At 35.0% G+C, this 27,527-nt stretch overlaps 2 protein-coding genes across 2 annotated transcripts in view; one reads left to right on the forward strand and one right to left on the reverse strand.

Moving 5' to 3' along the window:
• Positions 1–808: 808 nt before the first annotated feature.
• slc25a24 (solute carrier family 25 member 24) lies at positions 809–17,264 on the reverse strand. The gene is made up of 10 exons (XM_056480929.1): positions 16,849–17,264; positions 13,434–13,560; positions 12,404–12,491; positions 10,819–10,930; positions 7,627–7,785; positions 7,209–7,361; positions 5,764–5,871; positions 4,011–4,178; positions 3,165–3,315; positions 809–1,605 (listed from the first exon to the last, which is right to left on the reverse strand). Exons 1-10 carry the CDS (start codon positions 17,035–17,037, stop codon positions 1,424–1,426), a joined length of 1,437 nt encoding a protein of 478 aa, XP_056336904.1. The 5' UTR covers positions 17,038–17,264; the 3' UTR covers positions 809–1,423.
• Positions 17,265–19,043: 1,779 nt separating this feature from the next.
• The window catches only part of elp3 (elongator acetyltransferase complex subunit 3), a 31,241-nt gene continuing 22,757 nt past the window's right edge, over positions 19,044–27,527 (forward strand). Inside the window, exons 1-7 of the mRNA XM_056480928.1 lie at positions 19,044–19,193; positions 21,154–21,253; positions 21,496–21,634; positions 21,738–21,808; positions 24,044–24,107; positions 24,213–24,281; positions 24,465–24,619. Of these exons, the coding sequence (XP_056336903.1) occupies positions 19,172–19,193; positions 21,154–21,253; positions 21,496–21,634; positions 21,738–21,808; positions 24,044–24,107; positions 24,213–24,281; positions 24,465–24,619 (620 nt within the window). The 5' untranslated portion in view covers positions 19,044–19,171. The remainder of the gene's footprint in view (positions 19,194–21,153; positions 21,254–21,495; positions 21,635–21,737; positions 21,809–24,043; positions 24,108–24,212; positions 24,282–24,464; positions 24,620–27,527) is intronic.

Consider the following 27,527-nt stretch of genomic DNA (forward strand, 5'->3'; position numbering starts at 1 on the left):
TGAGGGTGAGTAAATTAAGACGAAATTTTAGTTGTCATATTCAAAAGCGATAACAATAACGCATTCGTCTGTTTTGTCCTGTACAACAATGTTGGCCTACTTTACTCTGTTTGTATTTAAAAACATAAATATTTCGTGCATAAATCAAATCCATTCATGTGTAATTCTAAAAACGTAAAAGAAAACGGCACGTGATCGTAATCTTACGACGGTCTTTTATTAGTGTGTTGTTCGTAAAGTTTTTGTTTGTTTGTTGTAAGTAATTATTTTTCAAACCTGCTGCATTCGTCCGATCGAAAAACAGTAAAATGTTATTGTAGAAAAAAATTATTGTTCATATATTTTAAAAATGGCATTAATTCCAGTGAAGAAGCGTTTTCTCTAGCAGCTCCTTTCTTAAAGGGATAGTTCACCCGAAATTTTTAATTTAGTTATTTACCAACCCCCGAGTGGTTCCAAACATTTGAGCTTCTTTATTCTGTTGAACACTTTAGATGTTTTGAAAAAAAACCTGTAACCATTGACTTCTATAGTAGGAAAAAAAACTTAATTCTATGCAAGTTAATGGTAACAGGTTTCCTGCTTTCATTAAAATATCCTCTTTTGTGTTCAACAGAATAACGAAACTCAAAAAGTAAGGAAACAAATGTTTAGGATTCATTCATGCAAGTTTTATTTACAAAATTTATTTGAAATAGAGTCATAAAATCGTGTGTGACAATACCAATGCCATTACTGCCTCTTTTGCTTTAATGCCAAATTGATTCACTTATTGTAATAAATTGTAATGAAACATCACAACAAACTATTAAAATACGACCTTTAATGTAAACAGGAGTTTCTAAAATAACAAAACAATGGGGATCAAAAGGCAACACAAGTTCGATAATAATAATAATCTTTCCAAGTGAAGACCCTCACAAAGACTGAACTAATGATATAAGGCACACTAAGCTCTTGTCATTGTGTGGCTCCCCGATTTGCATTGATTCTGTTTATCAATTTTTTTTTTCATGTGGATATGTATCCTTTTTCACAAAACAGACTGCATAGGGTAAAGACTTGACTGGCCCATCCTAATTCACCTAAACATTTATATTCATTAATATATACATTTATATAGTGCACTGGCTCACACAATGGCTTAACAGTTTGCTCAGATATATTACATGACCACAATATGGTCACAAGACGAAATCATACAAATTGTAAAACATGTCATAAATGTATTAATTACATATAAAGGTGCAGTTATACATCAGTGTAAACATGAATTAGGTTGGGCCCTGATCTCAATGCAAGACACCGTCGTGGTTTCTTTTTTTTTACTTTGGTAAGAGAACAACACATTTTGTCCCATCATGGAGGGTGTTTTCAAAGAGGTGGCTGAAATCTGTGCGTGTAAAAACAGGCAAAACATTCATCATTTAGAGATCCCTAACCCAGACCTCATATACTCATACACCACATAACTAATGCTGACAGCGGGGATCACTTTCATGAAGTTGGGCAGGATCCCACGGTAGAGCCCAAAAAAGCCCTCCTTCTGCATGATCTTCTTCACTAATTTAGACATAGACACCTGCTCTGATCCTTCCATTGACGCTGAGAGGAATAAAAGAAAAACGTCAGGAAATCACATTCACAAAAATGACTGATCACAGTGAATTTGTAATTTAAAATTAAAGAGAAGCAGATTTTACATAACATAATGTTATTCATTCATATACACTACGGACAATTTAGCCTACCCAATTCACCTGTACCGCATGTTTTTGGACTTGTGGGGGAAACCGGAGCACCCAGAGGAAACCCACGTGAACGCGGGGAGAACATGCAAACTCCACACAGAAACGCCAACTGACCCAGCCGAGGCTCAAACCAGCGACCTTCTTTCTGTGAGGCGATCATGCTACCCACTGCGCCACCCAACATAATGTTATTCAAATTTAAAATAATTGTTTTATTATTGAATTGAATATGTCATTTATTCTTGTAATTTAAACTGAATTTTCAACAGCATTACTCTAGTTTTGTTATATAGATTTTTAAATGTATGTATAATTTTGTATCATATACATATATATATTTTTTATCTAAATATAAATAAACATTTTCTCAAATATATATGCATGCATGCATACCTGTCAACCCTCCCATTTTTCCCGGGATTCTCCTGTATTTTACAATTCTATCCCGCTATCATCCCGTAAAGGTATTTTCCCGCATTTCTCCCATATTTTCAATCTTTCAATGAAGGGTGGCTATAAACATTAAAGAGCTGATCCTCCCTATACGCAACCCATACCGCCGAACCACCAGGTGGTGCCCCCAGCTCTTAAAAGTGAATGTGTGCTTTCGTTTTTTTATTTAGGCATGAAAACACTTTGAAATAAATATAAAAATGGAGGGATTCCCTTCCTTTCCATTACAGGTGCCGTTGCCTCTCCTATACAATCCTCAAAACAGTCAGTTCATGTAGCAGTGCGTGACTGTCAGCTGACGCGCTCCATAGTGATCAATAGACGCTGTTTCTGTACACGCGATTTGAAGCAGAGCGCAAGTCTGGGTTTCGGGTGCATGTTTGAACAGAGATATAAACATAATTAATAATAATAATAATATCTAAAGATGTCGAATTTGGTGTGTTTTCTTTTAAACACAACTAATTTTGTCTTAAACGAGCATAAAAAGTTAGGAAAGCGATCAAATGCTTTCATTATAGATCTGAGCATTTTTAAAGTGACACCTGTTATTTAATATAATCAAATGAAAAATCTAAATGAGAGATTTATTCGCTGCTCTTTAATCAAAATGTTTAAATTAAACAGTGAAAAAAAGGTTAATAGGATTTGATACGTTGATTCTATTTCTTTATAATAGCTATTCATTTAATAGGTTAAACGGTTTGCTAATTTATTTGCAGCTTTTTCTAATGTATACTATTTTGTAAATAATAATAATAATAATAATAAAAGATGGAATATGTTTCAGAATAATGATTCCGAAGATGTAAAAAACTATTTTAAAATACATTACATAAGAAATGATTAAATTGTTATAAAATATCTGTAATAATTGTACCTATTGGTAATAAAGAATTAAATAAACGCAGGCTGAATGAGCAGAATGGTCTTCTAAAAACAGTAGAGTGTTGTGTTTACCCATGGCCTGCATGCGTGTGCGGATCAGAGCAAGAGGGTAACTGGCCAACTGTCCACATGTGCTGGAAATGGTTCCACAGCCGAGGAGAACCAGGACTCCTGGGTTAGCAGTGTCTTTAGCATAGTGAGACAACCAGGTGTTCTTCAGCGTCTGTGGAGAGAGTCAGATTATACATCTTCATGCTTTGCTATAAACACTCATGTTGCCGTATAAAATGAGAGCAGCAAAGACAGATCTGTCACACAAGGCAGGCTTTTTTCATCTGAAAGCAAACGAGTTACCCGTTTATTACTACTAATAGAAAATCTTCTATATTTCAAATAAAGCAAAATCAAAAACCGAAGTGAAGTTAAATCTGAAATGTTTTTTTTCCTCGATTGGTTACAGAACAAACCACTGTTGCCCAATGACTTGCCTAAATAACCAAGTTTGCCTAGTTAACCTATTTAACCTAGTTAAGCCTTTAAATTGCACTTTTAGCTGAATAAAAACTTGTAAATGACTTGTAAAATATTATGTAGTCATCATAGTAAAGACAAACAAAATGAGTTATTATAAAATAGTTATTAAATCTATTTGAGTTTAAAAATCTCTTGTTAATCTGCACTTTGGAAATATTTAAAAATGATTTTACAATTTTACAGGAGGGCTAATAAATTTGACTTCAACTGTACAGGCATGCATCTGCCACATTTTTTAAGCAAATCATGAACCTGAAAAACTTGAAAATTCTCCAGAGGTGTGAACAGGTCTGAAAAAATTAAGCTGAAATATTCAAAAACTGGGTGTGTAGTCTACCAATAAAATCTTGAAATATTTTAAGGTGTTCCACAGCTTTTACTCACCTCATACACCGCTAAATCTATTCCAGCATAAGGAATAATTCCCAGAATATTGGGCACATAGCCTTTATAAAAGGCCTTCAATCCTTCCTTCCTCAGGATCTTTTTGGCACAGTCAAACATCCCTGAATACTGACCAGTCTTCCTCAGAGTAAGCCTGGTCTTCATTACCTACAATATAAAACACTTTAGACACTGCAGATGAATAGGGTAAAATGATTAGGATTACATTAGAAATTAAATACCTTTTGTATTTAAGTTTTCTAAAATTAAATTAAATGAATGCATTATTTCGTTAAATATGTACTAATTTGCATTAATTTCTTTCACAAAAGGAAATCTGAACACCGAATAAAGTCAGATACAAAATTCATTTTTGACATATCAGTCAAATTTTACACAGGTGTTTTTGGAAATCAGTTTTATTCCTTCATAATTCATAAAAAACTGCCTGATCAAAATAAAAAAACCTTTCACAAATTATACATGAACAAAGTAAAGACATAATTCAGAATACAAATATCAATAAATCTGTGAACTTTGGTGTATGTGTTGAGATTTATGGCTCAGTGCAGGAGATTAAAAACTCTTTTTGAGAAAACCTTTTAAAAATATGTATTGTGATTGAAATCTATTCTGCAATGTGTAAGTGCGCTCGTTTTTGCGATTGTTTAAGTAGTGAAGTATGTGAAGAATAAGGTCAAGTATGTGAAGAAGTATGTGAAGAATAAGGTCAATAGACAAAAATTGATAAAGTGTGTGAAATATAAGAATTACAGACCAGCCTAAAAAAAAAATACTATGAAAAGCCAAACAATAACATTATTGTCACTGGGAGTTCAAGCTCATTTAGGCCCAATCCCAATTCTACCCTTTAGCCTACCCCTTACGTTAACGGGTAGGGGTGTCCCAATTCTCTTTAGCTTGAAGAGCTGAGAGGAAGGGCTAGATAGCCCTCAAAACAGATTTTTAAGGGCCACACTCAAAACTAAGGGGTAAGAAAATTTCCCAGATTACACCATCAACAGCGGCAGCATAGCTACACCCGGATGTCAGGAGATGCACAAATTAGTATTTGTCATTACTATGAATTTTTACAACAAACAAGCATGTTTTGATATATTCATAACCGTGTTTGAGTTTTACCCTCATGCTTAAAAAAAATAAAAATAAAAACGCGCTAAATTTCACGATCTATAATTCCTATAACATTCCCACAACAGTCTGACACTCGATGACACTCGAATACCCTGTCAGAAAAGTCTGGTGGCTGGAAATGACTGTTTTACAGTGTCTGCTATAATGTTTATGTTGTTTTGGTGTGTTTACATAGATGAATATGGCCATGGTGTAAATGCACAGTACAGTTATGAGCTTATTGGCACATTATATCATTATGATAACATGATATCATTGCCTTCAGTGATTTCCTGAAGATAAATACCATAAAATAACACAACTGGAATAACTACAGCAGTCGCCATCGTTAATCTCATGAGATCGCATATAATGACGTGTGCAGGTGTTGTAGTGCTGTCCCATTTCTTAGGGATAGATTTTGAAGCCCTTCTCTTTCACACTCTGTTTCAAGGGCCAAGGAGAAGGGGTAGGGGTACAAAAATAGAATTGGGATTGGGCCTTAATGTTGTTGTTCAATATTGGACTTGATATTGTTCAATATTTTAAATTCATATACTGTAATGTTTTCCACTCTTTCTACCATGAATAATTCACATCTGTGAGTCTCATTTCTCACCTCCATGGGGTAGATGGCTGTCTGAGCAGTAGCTCCGGCCAGAGAACCAGCCATGAACCTCTCGTGTGACTGGACTTTTCCTCCGTCTTTGCTCAGTAGCTTCTTATACTGTCCCAAAACACACAAAAAAACACATTATGCAAGACTGATTTAATGTGCGAAAGCTTACAGATGGGTTTACAACAATCTGTCCTCTTTTCATTGGGTAAAGGAAATGCAATCGTCTCCATTGCAATTATCCTCTGTCCTCCACACCGGATTACAAATCCAGGCTTTTTCTGAATGACTGCTGTTAAAATAGCTCTCTCTGACACGCTGCTTGTGTAAGACACTTAAGCAATATCACATGAGCAGTCGGACTCACAGCTATGTTGATATCCAATGAAATAATTGCATAATGCGAACACAAAGTGAAGGATGTTTTACACACAATATGACCAGTTGAAGGAAAATAGCAGCTCAGAGATTAAGATTGTGGTGAGGGAAAATGCAAAAGAGGAAGTGGTTTTCAGTGTTTGTGGGTTTCTTGGTAACGCTGGTTTCTCAGCATCACATGGTCACATTGGACTATATAAATAAATACAGAAATGTACACAGAGCATCAGTCTGATCAAAAATGCAGGCCAGGCTAGTATTTGGCAATTTCAGATGCCTCTAGACACCTGCATGAATAGGGACCATTTTTACTCAGTTGTATTTTTTGTAATTTAAACAGAAACTGTAGGGGGAACCAAAAGTTTTAATCCTCTTTCAGACGGATTCGGGTACAGTTCACGTGTGCGCACCCGAGTTCAGAAGACACATTAACACAAGCTAAACGTTACATACTCTGACGTCAAACGAATGGGTGCGGGTGCAGACCAAAAGTGCTAGTGTGAAAGCACCCTTAAAAAGTCTTCAATTTCAAAAACAAAATTTTAGACCATAAAAAGTCTTTAATTCACTAAAATATTGTGTTTTATGTCTTAAATAGTTTTAACAGGTCATTTTCCATGTCAAGTTTGCAATCGGGCAAACACACATCCAGTCACCAACAATCCATCTCAATTAAACTTAATAAAATAAAAATAAAAAGTTTATTCATGAACTATTTACCAATATGGTTTAAATATATATCTTCTGTACAATAACATTTGTTTATAATGTTGTTTAATGCTTTAACTGGGACATTATAAAAATCCTTAGTGTTTATCCCTTTCTAAATCTGAAATATCATTTATAATAGTCAAATAAAAAGGTCTTAAAAAGTTTTACATTTGACTTGGTGAAACTTACAGAAAACCTGTCCTTCCCTCCACAAGCTTTAAAACCTGAAGTTTGGCTTTCAGGCCTTCAAAACATTAGTGTCATGCTTCTGAATGTCTCTGCAGACCAAATGCCCATTAACGCATTAGTGTCAATGCATAAAACGTTTTCCATTTTCAGGTATAAACTGTTTGTCTCACCTGCTCATAAGCCATGAACTTGATTGCAGTTTCTGGGGCGATTTTTATAACGTTGACTCCGTTACCCCTCCACAGAGAGGCCACGCCCCCTTCTTTAATCATCTGCTTGAACCCGTTCACCAGACTGATTTTGTTGGTTTTTGAGGAATGAACCTGTAAGTATAGATTTACTCACTCGTAACGGCATTCAAAAATATTTGAAGTAACTGACATTCAATATATTATATCATTTTATCAAACAAATTCCTGTTTTAGTTTATTATAAAATTATTAAATCAATTTCCTTTTTATACATACATTTTATCACACAAATTAATTTCCCAAATAAAAGTATGTTGTTTCATTTGTGTGTACATTTTTATAGAAATAAACATTGTGTAAAAATATTTGTGATTTTGGGCTCTAGAAAACATTGTACCTGCATGAAGACTTTCATTCTGTCCAGGGGGGCGGTGCCTGTTCGAGAGACCGCCCCTGCCACGCCCCCAGCAGTAAGCTGCTTCCACCACATGCCAGTGGTCTTCTCCTCCTCTGTGAACTCATCTGGAATGGTCAGACTGTCACCTATGTCCAACACCTAACACAACACAGGTGAAGTGAGTTCACAGCCAACTACAGAAATGTCAGATTATGAGGCTCATGTTTGGACTCTGGTACAAAAAATATTCGTTTCAGTTTTGGATTAAAATAATAAAACAGTATCCTGATAATGTTTTCTTACTGTAATTATGCAAATAAGACGATAAAAGGCAAACACCAGATATGTACAGTACATATATGTACATAGAGGAAAACAGCCAATTTTATAGGTTACATATATTAAAAACCTATATCAAAACCTATATTAAAACATACATGTTTATATAGGTTATTTCCATGTGGGCTCTCACTTATTTGCCATAGTTAAACTCCATAACATGCCAATTACATGTGATACCAATTTCAAGTGTTCGCACATACATACTGTTTTTGCATTTTTTTTTTGTTAGTTCTTAGTTATTGCCTTGATAATAGAAAATATGAGCTAGGCATCATGTATGATAGTTGCCAAAGTAAGATATGAGCTATATAGGACACATCTTGCATGTACATATGGGACTTACTGTATAAGTGGATATAAATATATGCATCTCATGTGGCCTGTATATGCACCTCAATGCACCACCTTGCCTATATGTGGCATATACATGCATTGTATATATTATCATTTATGTGCAAATATACATTGCATATATGCTCCATATATGCGCATATATCCTCATCTAGGTTCTTTCCATGTGGGGCTGGTCCAACTGACTTTCTGTAGATGATTATTTATCAGGGACAATGTACAGTTAAACCCATTTCATGAAATACCACATCAAAAAGTGTAAAAAAGTACACTGTTATAATATTTTGTTTTGCGTATGGAACATAATATAAGCAATTATAAAAGTTGTCCTAAATCTAGTAAATAATACACATTCTTGTCTTAAGACGATTTTGCAAAACATTTTTGATGCACTTGTTTACTGCTGTATATACATATTTTAATATAAAACTTTATTCCAGTTTGTACTCAATTGCAACCTTGCTCCTAATCCAAGTGTAATCTAATGTGATCATTGGCATTATCTTATGTAACATACACTATCTGTACTGCATCAGAGACTAAAACAAGCAATCCTAATTTATTACTAATGGGATAGTAATGACATTGTTTGCAAACCTTTAAGACTTTCTTTTCTCTGCAGAAGACATAAAATATACTATTTTATGCATAGATTATTGTTAAAAGCGTGAGTTCCCATTGACTTTCATATTGTGTTTTGTCCATGTAATGGAGATCAGTGGAGCACAAAACAATGTTCAAATTATCCTCATTTGTGTTTGACAATTTTGGAACATCATGAAAGTACGTAAATGTAAACCAAATCTTTTTTCAATTTTACAATTGTTGAAAAACTAAGGGATAAGTGATCTAAAATATTTCATTCTGCTATCATTTACTTACTCTTTACTTGTCAACTTGTTCGAGTTGAACACAAAAGAAGATATATTTTTTAAAATGTTGTAAACGGCTAACCATTGACTTCCATATTGTTCGTTTTTCCTTCAATGGCTACCGGTTTCCAACTTTCTTCAAAATATCTTCTTTTGTGTTTAACAGAAAAAAGAAACTGGTAAAGGTTTGGAACCACTTTACATTTATATTTTCGTGTGAACTGTCCCTTTAAATACTCTCAGTATCATTTATATCCTGTAACCTTTATACTTTGTTAATTATGCCATTTATAATTTAATAAGGCTTTTTAGAAATGCAATATACCTCAACGACACCAAAGAGAATTTCTACAATCAGACATTTTTTTTAAATATACTTTTATCTTCATACCATTAGAGGCTACAGCTCAATGGGCCAAAGCTGCATTGGCCTCAATGAAATAATACAGATGAGTTGACCTACCATGTCTATATCCATCACATACACAGCCTCTTCGTCCTCAAAATCAATGATGAACCACTCTCCCCTGTGCTCCTGCAGTAAAGCCATGCTGACCCACTGCTGCCAGCTCGTATGATTCCACCAATAGATGCTGACAACCGCAACTAAGACCTATTGCTTCCCCTACTCTCGTCGCAATGATACTGTAACAATTCACTCCATCATCTCTGCCCAACCTCAGCACACTTCCATCAGTGCAGGAGTCAGATGACGAACACATCCAGGGCTAATCCCTGTACAGGACAGTCTTAAATTAGCCTCGCTGCAATTGGCTGTGACGACTGAACCTGACAGCTCAAAAATCACAAAATCGGTGAGTGGTTTTTGGCCCCGTTTCTTCAGTCAAGCCAAAAGGAATTTAAATCAAATGAGCGCAAAATTTTATTTCATTCCCAACCTTATACTTACTTCATACACTTAACCATAGTGTTTATAATTAGCTTTATTTTAAAAACTGTGTAAATATATGCTATATGACCTTATTTGTATAGCTAAAGTGTGTTAAAGGGGTAGTTCACCAAAACATTCAAATTTACTCAGCATTAACTTTCCTTAAAGTGTTTTAATTGAGAGTTTCTTTCTTCTGTTAAATACAAAACAAAGTATTATTAATACTGTTGGAAAATAGGAGCAATTCAAACTATTTTGGGGTGAAGAAAAAAAACTATGAAAGTTAATGGCTCCAACATTTTTCAAAATATCTACTTTTGTGTTTAATGGAAGAAAGAAAATCTAATTTTATTTGGGACAAGTGCAAAATGTTATTAGATGATGACAGAATTTTCTTTTGGGGGTGAACTTTCTAGTTGTCTTGCACTTTGAACAGTGTTCGTGTTAACATTTGACACTTAATCAGTTAAGAGACTCCTTATCCTTCCTTCTCGCAGCCTTGTTCTAGTCATTCCCCAATCCTGCCCACTGACAGCAGGATATAAATGGCTGGCCAAGCTGATTACTGGACTACCTATCCATGCGCTAGCCAACAATGTGACTAGACAACTGAATGGCGGTCTCATTGACCAATGACGTGACCATAATTTTAGCAGTGTTCATAACCGATATATAATTCAGATTTGATTGGTCGTGGATGTATGTTATTTGTAATATGTCTGGTGTGGAACCTACAGTTGAGTGTTTCCAGTAGCGTATGATCTGCTGAAGATCATCTGCGGGGTTAAAGAGGAAATGCTCCCTCCATTCATTCCAGTCCAGAGTCATGGTTCCATCCACATCAATGCTGGAGGATAAAGGGTCAAAGGTCAAATCAGAACAATTTCCTATGTGATCAATCTATACTAGAGCTTAATCTGTGAATCTGCAGAAAAGGTTAATGATATTTCTCTCTTTACCCCATTTACTGTACACAGCTGAAGACATAATTATTAGGCCTACTCTAAAACTTTAAAGTACACATGAAATCTAAATTCACAATGTATATTTTGCTGGCTCACATTGTTATTCGTAAAGTTTATAATTAATCCGTGTAAATTAATCCACTGGGGACATAAAAAGTTTGTTTTGGTCATTTTCAATCAAAGTCGATGGGAGTGAGGGTCCTTCTGTTGATGTCAAAACTTGATGGCTTCCAAAGCAACTGTATATCTGTAACCTTAATCACGCCCCCTTACTGTTAGTTTGCTATGAGAGAATGAAGCCCCACCTTCTAATCAATATTCAGTTTTAGTTTAAAGTACATCTACATACTGAAATAAAAGTCTCAGCAACTTCAGGTTCACAGGTTTAACAGAGCAAGGACATTTTTCAAAGTATTTCCTATTATATTTTACTTCTGGAATAAAAAATGTTTATTTGGCAGAAATAAAAATAAAGTAAATGTTAAAAGGTCAATATTATTAGCTCCCTTAAGATTAGATTTTTCAATTGGCTATAGAACAAAACACTATTGTGCAATGACCTTCCTAATAATCTAACTTGTCTGGTTGACCTAATTAACTTAGTTAATCCTTTAAGATGAATATTAGTTTCTTGCAAAAATAACTAGTAAAATGTCATCATGACAAAGAACTTGGTTATTTAGAATTAGTTATTGAAACTATAACGAAAACTAAATAGATGAATCAGAAATCTCTCCGTTAAACACAACTTATTTGAAATACTTGAAAAAAAGTTTTAAATATCACAGGAGGGATAATAATTTTGTCAATTAATCGTGTATATACACACATACAGACACGCACACACCTGTAAGGGTATGGTATGGATATGAGTACTAAGTATGGGTAAACAAGTCAAATGTTACTATTATTTTATTCTATCCATTTTTGTCCAAATTTCAATTAAGAATAATGCCAGTTAAAGCACTTTTATATTAAATAGGTCAGAATAACAACTTTTATTTAGCTGTGACTGAAAATTATGGTTATTCCACTTATCTGAAATTAAAATATTGGTATCGTGTTCTCTAAAAATTAAAGGACCTAAGTTAAAGACTCGCAAAAAACTCAAGCATACAGTGTATTTAACTAATGACTGACACAAATGTTTGGCAAGTACATAAATATTGATCACAATCACTACAATAAAGCAAGAAACATTTCTATAATATTGTGTAATATTTATTCATTAAAGAGAGAGTTCTAAACTGTTTTGTTAAAATTAAGTATTGGATGACTTCTGATTATGGTGTGATTAGGCCTTTCATCTCGATTGTCATTTAACATTGGTGTCAGTGGGCTTACTATATGAGTACCTGTGGAGGATCTTCTCAGCGTCTTTATCTGACAAGTTAATCCCAAGGTCTTTTAGTGACTGTTGAATCTCTTTGGCATCGACGCGACCTGTGTACAGAATTAATTAAAGTTAATTTAGTGATTAACAAAAGCAGAAAGTGCAATAACAACTGTTTCAATTGGCCTCTATAGGGTGTGTTCACATTTGGCAGGTTTGCACAACATCTAAAACACAACATCTAAACAAACCGTCATTAGTTGTGATGTTGCAGTTCAATACCATATCATAAATGTGTCTCAATTGAGCAGCAGATCGTTGTTTATCAGATCATTTACACATTTTATACATCTTAAGAGTTCTCAACTGATAAAAATACCATCACATGTTGAAAAACATACAGTTGAAGGCAGAATTATTAGCCTCCCTGAATTAATAGCCCCCCCTGTATATTTTTTCCCCAATTTCTGTTTAACAGAAAGAAGATTTTCTTAACACATTTCTAAACATAATAGTTTGCTCTGTAAACAGTCAAAATCAAATATTGCTTGAGGGGGCTAATAATTTTGACTGTAAAATGGTTTTTAAAAAATTTAAAACTTCTTTTATTGTAGCCGAAATAAAACAAATAAGACTTTCTCGAGAAGGAAAAATATTATTGGAAATACTGTGAAAAAGTTCTTGTTTTGTTAATCATCATTTGGAAAATATGACAGTAGGGCTAATAATTTGGACTTCAACTGTACCATAAATACTGTTGTTCTTGGAAAAATGAGAGTGTGAACGCTAAGCTAAAGGCTAAATGTGCCAATTTCCTTTTTAGTTTGCAACCAAACAAACCAACAGAACCAAACTAAAAGTGAGAACAAACCCTATAGTTTAAATTCAGTCAAAATCTTTTACCGTGTATTATGTTTTTCATAATGTTCAACATTACAGAAAGTCAGTGTTGTTTCTATAATTCTTTAGTGCATATTGGGAATTATGGAATAAATTATCATATTATTATTTAAAAGGAGGAGAGCAAAACACACACTGTACTTCAATCTTACCATCCTCATTTTTATCCAGACTCTTAAAGGTCAGCCTGAGTTTTTTCTCATGTTCTTTCAGATACTTTGAAAACTCCTCAAAGTCCAGCCCTTCATCCTTATCGGTATCCCCTGAGGTAACAATTTTCTGCACAAAAAATAAAAAAAACAGAACACAGGAACATGAGGTTTCTGGAAAATGTGCCTTGCTGAGTACAAGAAAACCTGTATAAATATATTTACAGCTATGGAGAACATTAATAGGCCACTTGAAAATATTTCTGGCTATTTGAATTATACTTTGAATAAAACATTTGTTTTATTTTGTAAAATACTGATGACAATTCTTCCATATTTAAAATAACAATGTTATAATTTTTGTTTGCATAAAAAAATATATATAAATATACACACATTTCCAACAAGTCCTTCAACCTTTTATAACTGTATATTTCTGCACATTGTGATGTTCTGATAAAGATCCCATAATTTATCAACCTAACACTGACTCGATCTCTAAACACTACATTCTCACTAGGAGTGAACAATATATCGCTATCGCAATATGTGTATCTGCTATAGTCACATCGCAGGATTAGATTAGATTATTTATTTAATATCAAAAGATAAAGATATTACACTAAAAAATGCCGGGTTATTTCAACCAAATCTGGATGTAATAGGGACTAACCCAATTGCTGGGTTATTTTTAAAATTAAATTAATAAGAACAATTTTAATTCACAATGTTTGGGTTAGTCCATATTTGACCCAATTTGGGTTTAAATAACCCAGCATTTCTATGCTATTAATATGATTAAATATTATTTTTTAAATGATTTATACAGACCATGTATTCATTCATTTTCTTTTTGGCTTAGTCCCTTTATTAATCAGGGAATCATCGCAAACTTTTCCAGCATACGTTTTACGCAGCGGATGCCCTTCCAGCCGGAACCCATTACTAGGAAACACCCACACACTCTTGCATTCACACACATACACTACGGACAATTTAGCTTCAATTCACCTATAGCGAATGTCTTTGAACTGTAGGGGGAAACCCACGCGAACACAGGGAGAACATGCAAACTCAACACAGAAATGCCAACTGATGTCAGCGCTAATAGCCTAGTGGTATTGTTGTGCGCCGACATATAGCACCGATGTGCTCACGGTGACCCGAGTTCGATTCTCGGCTGAGGTCCTTTGCCTATCCTTCCCCTCTCTCTCTGCTCCCAATGCTTTTCTGTCTGAAATCTCTACTGTCCTATTATAATAATAAAGGTGAAAAACAACTAAAAAAATGATTATTAAAAAAAAAAGAAATGCCAACTGACCCAGCCAGGGCTCAAACCAGCGACCTTCTTGCTGTAAAGTTATCGTGCTACCCCAGCCATGTTATTTTACATTTAATTGTTAAATTTCCGTACTCGAATACTGTTAGACTCCCCAAAAAACATAAAGCAATGTTTATTTATTTCTATATGCTTGTAATTTATTATAATTTATGCAGATGCACCACATAAAAAAGACTTGATCATACCAGCCCATCTAAATTAGGGAAATCTTTCCAAATAGAGCTATTTAAATCGCAATACATATCATGGCAAAGCTAAATATTATAATGTTATTGTCAGATTTTTCCAATATTGTGCAGCCCCAATTCTCACCATATGTAAAACTGCTGAATTAAACATGTTTCAACATGAGGAATTTCTCTCTATCACTGATCTGAACTGAACTAACCAGGCCTGACCTATCTGAACCAGAATTATCTCCACAGTTTAGTTTCCATAATTGATTTTTCTGTTTCCCAATGATGTCTGTGATGATACTTTAACACAATCAGTATTGAATGAACAGCTGTTTAGAAAAATGTTGACTTGCAAAAAGTCTTTCATATTCATTCCTTAACTTTTTTCGGACTTAAATTTGGCCTTTAAAAACAGTCATCCGTTGTTGTCATTTATCAGTATCAGAAGGTACAGAAATAATTGACGATGGGCTGTTGAATCGAAAAATAAGGTGATGTATTTCCAGACATTTCTCAGATTTTCTGAGCCTTCAGTTTTGTATTGATTTGATTTTAGACAGTAGTAGGCTGTGAAATAACTAAACTCATTCAGCATAATCGTGATATGGGACTATAATGCAGTTCATGACTTGACTGTCTGGAACTACTTCAGCTAGACCTGTGTGTTGATCTGACAATAATCGCACACCTTAGAATGTTCATCAGCCAATCAGAATCAAGCATTCAACAGCCCAATCCAAAACACAACTCACAGTATACTGAAAAGCATACAGTAGGCCATGTAAAACAAAGAAGCAACAAAAGATCACTCAAAACAACTCAGCTATTATAAATTATCTGTGAGCTGATGAGTTTGCTGGCACACTCTGTGTTTGAACTTTGAGTCTCATTTGCTTAAGCAAGGTGGAGTTATCAGCTGTTTTAGTGAATGTCAGTGGATAAAGGAATGTGGGTTTACACGAGCAGCTACAGGAGTGTCTATACCCACCCTTCTGCTTTGAGTGCACTTCCTGAAACCAAATGGGAAAACTCTATTTTAACAGCCATTTTAAAGACAGGTTGAGGCAAATCATGTCATTTTCGGTATTCAAAGTTTGGTGACTTTTAATATGTGCAGGAGAGTCACCAATTGATTGAGCTAAAGTTTGTTTCATTTTTTGCACATTCATTCATTTTAAAGCTCCCTATATCGTTAACCATGCTACTTTGAACATTGAGTCTGAAAAAGCACATCAGCACTATTTAATTGACAGTGAACAGTGCTTTGACAGTCATTGGTTGTTAATATGATTGCTTTATTTATAATTTGCAAATAATACTTTTTTGAAATTGTTTTAAGGAGAAAGCCAAAATATGCGAATATAAAATTAACTTTTCCCTCAATCACCAAGTGGGGGGTAAGTTAGGACAATTCTAAGGGCCCTGTGCAATTTGGGGGCCCCAATGATCCGTTTTTAGCATACTAGCAGGGGCCCTTAGCTGAACTTTTTTTGATAGGGCCCAAACTTGCTAGTAGAGCACCTGAATACTTGCAATAAAAGCACTTGGCAATAAAACCGATTCTGGTTCTGAATATGTGTATTACGACTATATTGAATAGTACAATAGATGAGGAGGAGGAGGGTGTGAGCTGGCACTCAATGCATCATTTACCATCATTTCTTTGAGCTACTGCTTATAGTATTTTTAATGGTTCAGCTTGGAGGCATTTATTATCATCTCTGCGTTTTTACATCAAACAAAATGGTGGATTTTCCTTAGTACAACAGTAAATTCCCCTTGCATGCGAGCAATACGAGAGCCCGACAGCGTGGTTTATTGGTTACTGCGGTTTTTACAGAACCCAGATGTAAAACAAAAGCGCGTCGACAACAGCAGAAATGCAGTGAACTGGAAATACCTGCGCTTCTCCTTTGCCCATAGAGAAGCCCATAGCAGCCAGGCCCGTCTTGAGCTCGGAAACATCCACTTTTCCATCTTTATTCACATCCAACTTCTCAAACAACTCCGCGAAACTTTTCGTGTTGTCCTCCTCCTCCTCCAAACAATGCGACTCGGTGAAGACGAATTTCCTTATAAGCTGATGCATGATGAATGTATATGCTGTATTTATGTATTTCTTTTTACCGATGCAAGGGTTGAAGTGAAGCCGCGGAAGAGCACAAATGTTTATCCTGGGACGGAAGAAAAAAACAGACCCTCCCTAAACGTATTGCCCACTGTATATGTTAGACAATCCTAGTCATAGTTTTATTGCCACCGTCTATTGAAACTCAGCACTGCATCGGGTTTAATGTGTAGACCTGCAGGCTAGGTTGGGCTGGGATGAGCTGAGCTGAAGGAGGGACTACATTACTTGCTTATTTTTCTGCGGTGCCCTCCTCGTTTCAGACGGACACACCCAATAATGTACACAAGCCATTTTTTATACTACGTGAGTGACTCACTGGGGAGAGTTACTCAACAGAGGATTCATTTACTAATTCATGCTTCAACTGCAGCTTGCTTCCTTTATCATGGCATTATTTCAGCGCTGATAATTTAACATAACATAATGTAATGTAATATAACATACTATAATATAATCTTCCTTAAGATATTATCTTATTACATTATATTATATTACATTATATATGACTCACAGATAGATAGATAGATAGATAGATAGATAGATAGATAGATAGATAGATAGATAGATAGATAGATAGATAGATAGATAGATAGATAGATTTAACAATAATATGTATTCTTCTTATTATTTATTTTTTATTATTATTAATAGTCTTTTGCTTGCATTTTACAATTTGCGGTTGCACCAAACAGCTGTGTTCTATAAATGATCAAACTTTCAGTTTAGTTTTGCACTAGGTCTACTGTAGAAACAAATAGTCCTAAATATAGCAAGTTACTAAGGTGTTCAGTTATGAATCGTGTAAATATAGCTTCAAAAGACTGCACAGCAATTATTATGATTGTATTACAACAGCCTGTTACTTTCCAGTCATTTAAATTTCATCTAGTTTAGTTCATCTAATTTGTGTTTGTTTGTTTTAGTCAAATTTTTATATATTTTTATTTTTAACAAATTTTGAGTCTTGAATTTATTCACATATAATTTCTCATTTTTCAAATAAATACTTTATTCATTATATTTGATTATTTTATTTGGTTGTTTCTTTAAACTAATGTGTTTATATGTGTGTGTGTGTGTGTATATATATATATATATATATATATATATATATATATATATATATATATATATATATATATATATATATATATATATATATATATATATATATATATATATATATATATATATATATATATATATATATCCCAATAAAATGTTTGTACTTTTACAGTTAATGAAATATTCCATAATTTAAATATGTATTTTTAAAAATAAATATACATTTTATTGTTTTTAATTATTTAATTTTATATGTATTATTTGGTTAATACAATTATTTTATTCATTCATTCATTCATTTTCTTTTCGACTTAGTCCCTTTATTAGTCTGGGGTCGCCACAGCAGAATGAACCGCCAACTAATCCAGCATATGTTTTACGCAGTGGATGCCTTTCCAGCTGCAACCCATCACTGGGAAAAATCCATACACTCTCATTCACACACATACAGACAATTTACCTTACCCAATTCACCTGTACCGCATGTCTTTGGACTGTGGGGGAAACCGATGCACCCAGAAGAAACCCACGCAAACACGGGGAGAACATGCAAACTCCACACAGAAATGCCAACTGACACAGCCGAGGCTCGAACCAGCGACCTTCTTGCTGTGAAACGATTGTGAGACCCACTGCACCACCTTGCTGCCCTGATTATTTTATTTTTATTATTATTTTTTTTTTATCAATACTACTACTATTATTATTATTATTATTATTATTATTATTATTAATTTAATCCAGTTTGTGTGGGATTCAAATTACAGCCTTTTAAGCAAAAATGTCTCCACACCTATGCTCCACACCAACACTAGAGGTCCTCAAGTATGTCAGATATGTGGTAAAGTGCCTGACAACTTTACGACAACTGTACAGTATTGCTTTACGACACCCGTTTTCGTTTTACGGAAGAGTGGAGCATGTTAACAGATGTTGACAATATTGTGCGTGAGTTCATAACTAAATAACTGCGCGTTCTAGTCTTTATCTGGTACGAGAGCTGGAGTGTTTGTAGACGGTGTCTAAGATGGGAAAGCCAAAAAAGAAGAGTAAGTATTATCTGCTCATTTTTTAGCAGGACGTATTCTGTTAGCTGCTGAAAGCATGTTGTAATAACTAATCTTCCATCATATACTAACAGTTTGGTGTTTGATTCAATATTTAAGGGAATGTAACGTTTTAGTTACAATAAAAACTCGTAGTTTTGTAAATGTTCGTCATTGTTCAAATGACAGTTGTACAAAAAGTTGAAGTGTATGCACGATTTGATATTTGCTTACTAAATGTACCTTTCTTACGGATATGTTTTGTTGAGGAGATATAAATGCGAAATTAACCACTTACCAAAACCTAACTGTTATTTTATTATAGTAAAACTGTAGTAAGCAGCCATGTGGTTATTGTAAAGCAAAGCCTTTATTGATTTGTGGTTGCCATTAGATGACCAAACCTGAGCAACCATGATTCTTTTGGTTTATCTGTAGTAAAATTCTAGTTAGTTATCATCATAAGTATAATAATGCTTGCTTTTTACTCTAAATAAGCAAACCAAATGTCTGTCAGATGTTTATTTTGAAAGTATGTGGGGTATTTAGTATTTAGACAGGAGGCAAAGTTGGAGAGAGCGAGAGAGGGAGCAGGGTAGGGAAATGTTCTCGAGCCGGGATTTGAACTCGGGATGCCCTGACCTGTTACTGCACCATATGTCAACGCACTAGTCATTATGCTCTTGCGGCAACAGAATATTTAATTTATTTATTTATCATTTTTAAAATATAATAATTAGGCATTGGAATCAGATTGTGAAAATGTATATATCCTAAACAAATAAATATTAATAAAAGATGTTGACAAAAAGTCCAAGCTAAAAAGAACTAGAAAAGTAACAGATCTATTTTCAGTCATCAGGCACCAACATGAAAATGTACTACAGTTATTTATAGCTAATTCTAGGGTTGCTCCGAGATCAGTATCGGCAGATAATTACATTTCACGATTCGATCTGTACTCGCTGATCTGGCCGATCTCATGAACCGATCGCAAGTGTTTACCAATTTACAACCCGGGTTATTTATCCACAGCGCTACAACATGTGAGCAGTGTTTCCAAATTATATTGTCAGTAACTTTTCTTACCCTTTTTTCCTATCTGTTTTATCTATTCTTTTTTTGTAAAGCTGCTTCTGACCTTTACATGTATGCAACATCCTTAATTTATTCTCTTAGGTAAGGCAAGATCTCACACATAGAGGAAAAATAGAGGCTTATGCAGTGGCAAAGTTATATAAAGCTTGCAGCCTCAGAATCTGTACTTGGTATTGGCTGATCACCATGACAAGGAATTGGGCTTTAGTATCGGCCGCAGAAATCCTGATCGGAGCATCCCTAGCAAATACTATAGTGTTTTTTTAGCCATACTAACACTGACACCTCCAATAGAGATAGAGAGGTTGTGCAATCAGCTAAAACATTGCTAGAATTGTTTTTTATGTACGGGTGAAATATATTGCATCACCAAAAATTGCTGTTGACATATCCAAGTGTTGTGTGATAAGTCAATGTATTGATTATTCTGACAGGGCTAGCTGTCAGTCCATTCAAAGTAAGCAGTTCTATACTTTAATTCTTAATTATTGTGATAGGTATCTTGAGGCTTTATTGAGATAAAGTTGTTTTTTTGTTTGTACATTTCTTAATTTTATAACAGTAACACGGTCCCTATATTGTTTAACACGCTACTTTGAATATTTGGTCTTAAATCGCATGCAAGTATGACTTCAAAACAACATTAGCGCTATTTAATTTACTTTATAATGATTGTAATTGTATATAGTATTATTTCTCTATTTAGAATTTGCAAAGAATACTTTTCTGAAATTATAATATTAAGGATAAAGTTTGAATGTATGTATATAAAACTAACTTTACCTCAATTGATGCTTTTTGCTGAGACTGAACAGCACAGAGGTTGGCGTTTTTCCGTTATGACTTGTTTGTTTCTATACATCAGGTGACTTGAGTCGTGCAGAACTGATGATGATGACAATAGCAGATGTCATCAAGCAGTTGGTTGAGGCCCACGAAGAAGGAAAAGACATTAACCTTAACAAGTTAGTGCATTTTTAATGATGTACTAATTCTATTGCTGCGTCCTAATATGCATACTTGTACTATGTCAAAAAAGTATGTACTTTTTTGTGTGAAGGAAAAGTATATACGTTTGAGTGAAGAGTATACAAGTTTTACTACTTCTATACTACTAGTATGCAACTTGGGACGCAGCTTATGTTTCAAAAGCACAATTGTAAGTGTTTATTTAAAGACATTGACAGATAAAATCATGTCTTTACAGGGTCAAGACTAAGACCTCAGCCAAATATGGCCTCTCTGCACAGCCACGGCTGGTGGATATCATTGCTGCAGTACCACCGCACTATCGCAGAGCATTGGTGCCAAAGTTGAAAGCCAAACCCATTCGCACTGCCAGTGGGGTAAAGATGGCTTGTTGTTGTTTATTCTTTAGGAGGTGATGTAAATAATAATGTAGAAATGAAACTGCAGCTCAGATTTTGAATTATTATTATTTTTTTGTAGATTGCAGTTGTGGCTGTGATGTGCAAACCTCATCGCTGTCCTCACATTAGTTTCACTGGCAACATCTGTGTGTGAGTATGTCCAGCATGACATGCCCTTGCTAGGGTTCATATGCATTCTGAAAGTACTTGAAGTTCAGACATATGGATTCAAGCCATGCAAAGTGCTTAAAAACAAACTCGCGTCCTTGAAAGTGCTTGAATTAAATGTGAAATTAAATTTGTTTATGGTTTTTATTTCAACAATTGTACTCAATTTCAAGTTGGCTTTTAGTACTTAATTGTTTCTGCATTATTTGTGTATACTTTTTATATTCTCCTTCTTGCTGTCTTATTGCTTTTGTTTTATTGTATGCATTCTTTGAGTTGCCGCTGAAGGCTTTAAATAAAATGTATTATTATTAAAATTGTAAAAAAACAAAAAGAAATATAAAATCTTGCGTTTAAATCTTGTACAATAACACAGACAAATAATGCATGTTTTGTCAATATTTCAGGAACCATATTTGAATATTACCAGTATGGAATTCAACAAATTTTATTAAAGTTCTTTGAACGTGACTTTTTAAATCAGTCAATTTTTGAAAATTACTCACTTTAATGTAATTATTAAGTGTAAGTGAAATGTTAAGTACAGTAAGGATGTTCATGGCTCTTCATATGCTGGAATATGAATTACGAAGGTGTTTAATTTAAAATTAATGGTGGTTTAAAATTTTATTGAAAGTTCTTTAATTTGCTGTTCATGAAGGGAGAAAACCTTGTGTTGCTTTTACAGAACTGTTTAAAAGATTGGAGTTTTTTTTAAATAAATTAATATTTGAAATTAATACCTGGAATAAAAATCATCACAGTTTTAAACAATAAACATAAAATATAAAAAAGCGTGTCATGGTTTTGACAAATTGTCAGTGATATAGTGAATCTTTTCTGGAAATCCAAAAATAAAAAAGATTTCTCAGTGCTGAGGGCTTTTTGTTTAAAAAAAAAAAAAGAAAATACCATGGAAGTCAGTGGCCTCCAAGATTGATCAAAATCTCATCTTTTGTGTTCATCAGAAAAAGAAACTTAAAAATGTTTAGACCAAGGGGAGACTCTGTAAATAATTACAGAAATTATTACATTCTGTAATGATTTTTTTTACTGTAAATAGTTACAGAATGATTTTATGAGTGAATTATCCTTGTAATACTTAACACAGACACATTCTAAATTAGGATGCAGCTACTTTAATGCAAAATGCGCAGGCTCAGTATAATAATGCACATCTACTTTCTTTCATAGCTTTCAAAGGCATTATCAACTGTTGCTTGTACAAACCAAGATACTTATATTAGCAAAATGTTCACATATTTATTGTAAAATAGGGCGTCACGCAGTGGGTAGCATGATCGTCTCACAGCAAGAAGGTCACTGGGTCAGTTGGCATTTCTGTGTGGAGTTAGCATGTTCTCCCCGTGTTCGCGTGGTTTTCCTCCTGGTGCTCCGGTTTCCCCCACAAGTCCAACGACATGTGGTATAGGTGAATTGGGTAAGCTAAATTTTCCGTAGTGTATGTGTGTGAATGAGAGTGCATGGATGTTTCCCAGTGATGGGTTGCAGCTGGAAGGGCATCCGCTACGTAAAACATGTGCTGGATAAGTTGGCGGTTCATTTCGCTGTGGGGACCCCAGACTAATAAAGGGACTAAGCTGAAAAGAAAATGAATGACTGAATGAATATATTGTAAAACAAATGTTAATAGCATAGTTTCTGTTACATTGAAGAAAACCAAAAAAAGCTAAATTCTGGGTTTACACATGGGTCTTCTTGTGCTTAAAATGTTTAAAATAAAGATACATTTATTCTGACAATATAGCAGTGGTCTAATCAGGCCAGTGAACAATCTTTGAACTTTGTGTTGCCCAATACCCCAAGTCAGTCATTATTAAATCGGTGTATTAGAATGATTTCATCTGGAAACCTTAATACAACATAGTTATTTTACTGTAAATAAGTATATTTCAGTCTTTCAAATACATTAAAACAAAAATCTGACCCTGCACTTTTAATCAGTAATGAACATCATTCATTCAGCCCATGATTGTGTACAAAATGACTTCAAAATGAGCAATTCCACAACACAATCTGTTCATCCCAAAGATCTGCATCATGGATATTTTACAGTGCATATTCAAAATGATGTCCTGCATCTGGTTCAAGCAATTACCATTGTGTTTCAGTTGTAGTGGAGACATTTATGACCATAATGACAAACCTGGCCTCACTTTTGATGTTTGTTGTTTTTGTTTTCATGTCCTCAAACAGGTATTGCCCTGGGGGTCCAGACTCCGATTTTGAATATTCCACACAGTCATACACAGGATACGAGGTAATTGTCCTTCTGTCTCTCAAAGCAATACTATCACAGATGTTTTTATGGGTTTTTTCACTGGTGTCATTCAATACGCTTGGTTTTGATCATCTATTCACCCAGCCCACATCAATGAGAGCCATCCGTGCACGATACGATCCCTACCTCCAGACTAGGCACCGAGTAGAACAGGTGAGTCATCTTCACAGTTCAGAATTCATCAGCGCTGTACAGTGAAAATCGTGAGGCATCATAAAATCTACTTTAATGGTTTTGGTTTTTACGGTGTAGATCTGCAGGCTTGATGATCCTCTCAGCTTTTCCGCTCATTTAAATGCTGTTAATGTCATTGCGCTGCTGTGTTTGCACATCTAGCTCAAGCAGCTGGGACACAGCGTGGATAAAGTGGAGTTCATTGTGATGGGAGGCACATTCATGGCTCTGCCGGAGGAGTACAGGGACTATTTCATCCGTAACCTCCATGACGCGCTGTCAGGACACACGTCTAACAACGTCACCGAAGCTGTCAGGTACCAGCGGCCCATGATAAACTTTGTTTGAGTGATAGAATCAGGCCAGTCTTAATTATGAGCTTCGTGACACAAATTCTCGGGGCCAGGAGAGGGCAACGAACAGTCAATCACCAGCCGGCGTTGTGCTTTGGGAAAGACAACACTGTTTGAGACATGATGCGCTTGTCTTTGTGAGAATTAGTTGGGGTGATTTCTGTTATCTATCATCAAATGTTTGTTTGGAGTCAACTTTAAAGGTCTGTGTGTGGAATTCAGTGACCCTTGTTATTGTGATGCCGAGGGCTGTTAAGTGAACTGCGGCCATAAAACTTGCCCATAGCTTGTTCTTAAAATCGTGCACACATATAAAAGATAGATCATGATTTGATTCTCCAATACTCTGATGGCAAAGTTAAGAGCTAATGCCTGTCCCGTTCTCAAAATAAGAGTCTCATATACATAGTAAATATAATAAGGTGTTTTAAACTTACAAAATAAGATTTAAGTATTATAATTGTTGCAATGTTGCTAGGAAATCTTGTGGCCAATTAAACTCTGCCTGGGGCATGCATATTAATGATGCCATGAGTAACATCAGAGTTGTTTGTTTTTTTTAGATTAGCTTGTTTTTCCATAAGGTTTTTACACCAATCATATTTACATGAGAATGAGGAAACGGTGGTGTTTGAGGCTCAATGTATGCCATTTCCACATACTGAACTCTTGTTCAGCTTTGTCTTTGTATATCCTGTTTTTTATTCTGTGGCACCTATAAGAAAGCTTTTGATCATAGCATTGTGGATGTTTGGATTTGCTCTTCAATTCACTTGCCTCATCTAGTCAAATGTCATATTCTTTCAAGAGTTCACACTTAGCTGATGATTGATAATAAAGCTTAGTTAGTATTCTGTCCAGGGAGAGAGCCCTGAGCTCAGAATATCCTCAAGCCCAAGGCTCTCTCCAGTTTCTGAGGGGAGTTTGAGCTCAGGTAGCTCTCGAGAAATCCCTTACTTGTGAACGTGCTGAGATATAGCTGGCTAAGTGTTTGTCCTAAGATGCTACTTTGGAGTACTCAATTTACTTATGATGTATGTCTTTGGATGGGGGGAGGAAACTGGGAAACCCAGGGAAAACCCACGCGAGCACGGAGGGAACATACAAACTCCACACAGAAACGTCGACCGGCCTGATGAAGGGCCGAACAAGTGGCGTTCTTGCTGTGAGGCAACAATGCCAACCACTGGGTTGCCATGCCGCCCTATCAGGAGAAGGGGAGGAGTGGGGTTGAAGGGGGGATTCTTCATGATGAAAATTGTGGGAGTGGAAGACTCTGGTTATAGTGTGTCAGTATTGGTGCAATATATGGAGCTGATGCGGAACCAGCTGTGATCAATCATAAGCAGGCGATCCTCTCGAAATTAGTTTAAAAATAAACCACACTTAGATTTTCCCAGAAAAAGCAAGTGCCAGTATTTTAAAAATATATATTTACAGACCTCAAGTTATCATAAACTTTTGTTACGACTTCTTGATATTAATCTAGGGACTGAAGTATGTAACATTTATATTGTGACCATTCTGTGTAATGCGAGAGGAAAAGAAACATGCATCAACTAAAAATACTGCCAAAAAAACAATAATTTATTTTACAAAATCAAAGATGAACAGAAAATAGTAATAATAAAAATGAATAATATAGATAACTACAAATAACAACAAAAGGTAAATTATATAAAATTCATACTAACAAAAATAATCAAAAAACAAACTTTGAGGACAAAAGTGGAGCTGAAAGAAAATAACAAAATCAAAAATCAAACTAACTCAGTATAACCCTTTTGCCTAACTGAAAATAAAATAATCGAAATCAAGTCTTTGGAGTTTGCGCGCCCTAACTTACCTACTCTAACCAAACAGAAAAATACAAAGACAGCGCTCACTCCTAAATATGTTGTGTCTATACAGCGGTTCGCTAGGTGTTGTAAGAATGTAAGTCGCGTGACATTTACCTCTCCAAATCCCCTGGGAAAAAACAAATGATATAAAACAAACGAATAAAAAAGAAAAAAATGGAGGAAGAGAGAGAGAGACACGCAGAATTCCCGGGACGTAACAACTTTTAACACAAAAATTTAAGTACATCAAATGTGGAACTTTATGGATAACATATTTAGATTTGAAAACAATGTAAATGACAAAAATTAGAAAACTGCACAGTTTCACAAAGTCATATAGTAGTTTTACAAAAAAATGTTAATGAGTATTTGAAAACAGAGTTTAAAGTTGAAATGTGGTGATTCATTTATTTATCAGGGATCTCCACAGCGGAATGAACCGCCAACTTATCCAGCTTATGTTTTATACAGCAGATGCCCTTGCAGCTGCAACCCAGTACTGGGAAACATTCATACACACTTATTCACACACACTCATGCACTACGGCCAATTTTAGTTTATTCAATTCACCTGTACCGCATGTGTTTGGACTGTGGGGGAAACCGGAGCATCCGGAGGAAACCCATGCGAACATGGGGAGAACATGCAAACTCTACACACAAATGCCAACTGACCCAGCCGGGACTCGAACCAGCGACCAGGGGACAGTTCTAACCACTGAGCCACCATGTCGCCTGAAATGGGGTGAATCATATTTAAAATTGATCTGGCTGAAATTTAAACTTGAACTAATGAAAAAAAAAAAGATTTTAAGTCCTCCTGACTTCCTTTCCTCATTCACCCTCCCTCCCTTTAATCACCTTTTTATGTTTTGATTCTCTCTGCTATCACATCTCAATAAAAAGACCAAATATTCATAAATACCTGCTCACATTTGCTTCAGTAGTAATTATACATAAATGCACTTGTTTTCAAGCCATTAAACAACTGGTCTGAGATCAGTCGTTATGTGCAGGAATTAAAGTGCGGG

Source organism: Danio aesculapii, chromosome 20 (assembly GCF_903798145.1).
Source record: "Danio aesculapii chromosome 20, fDanAes4.1, whole genome shotgun sequence".
NCBI classification, from domain to species: Eukaryota; Metazoa; Chordata; class Actinopteri; order Cypriniformes; family Danionidae; genus Danio; species Danio aesculapii.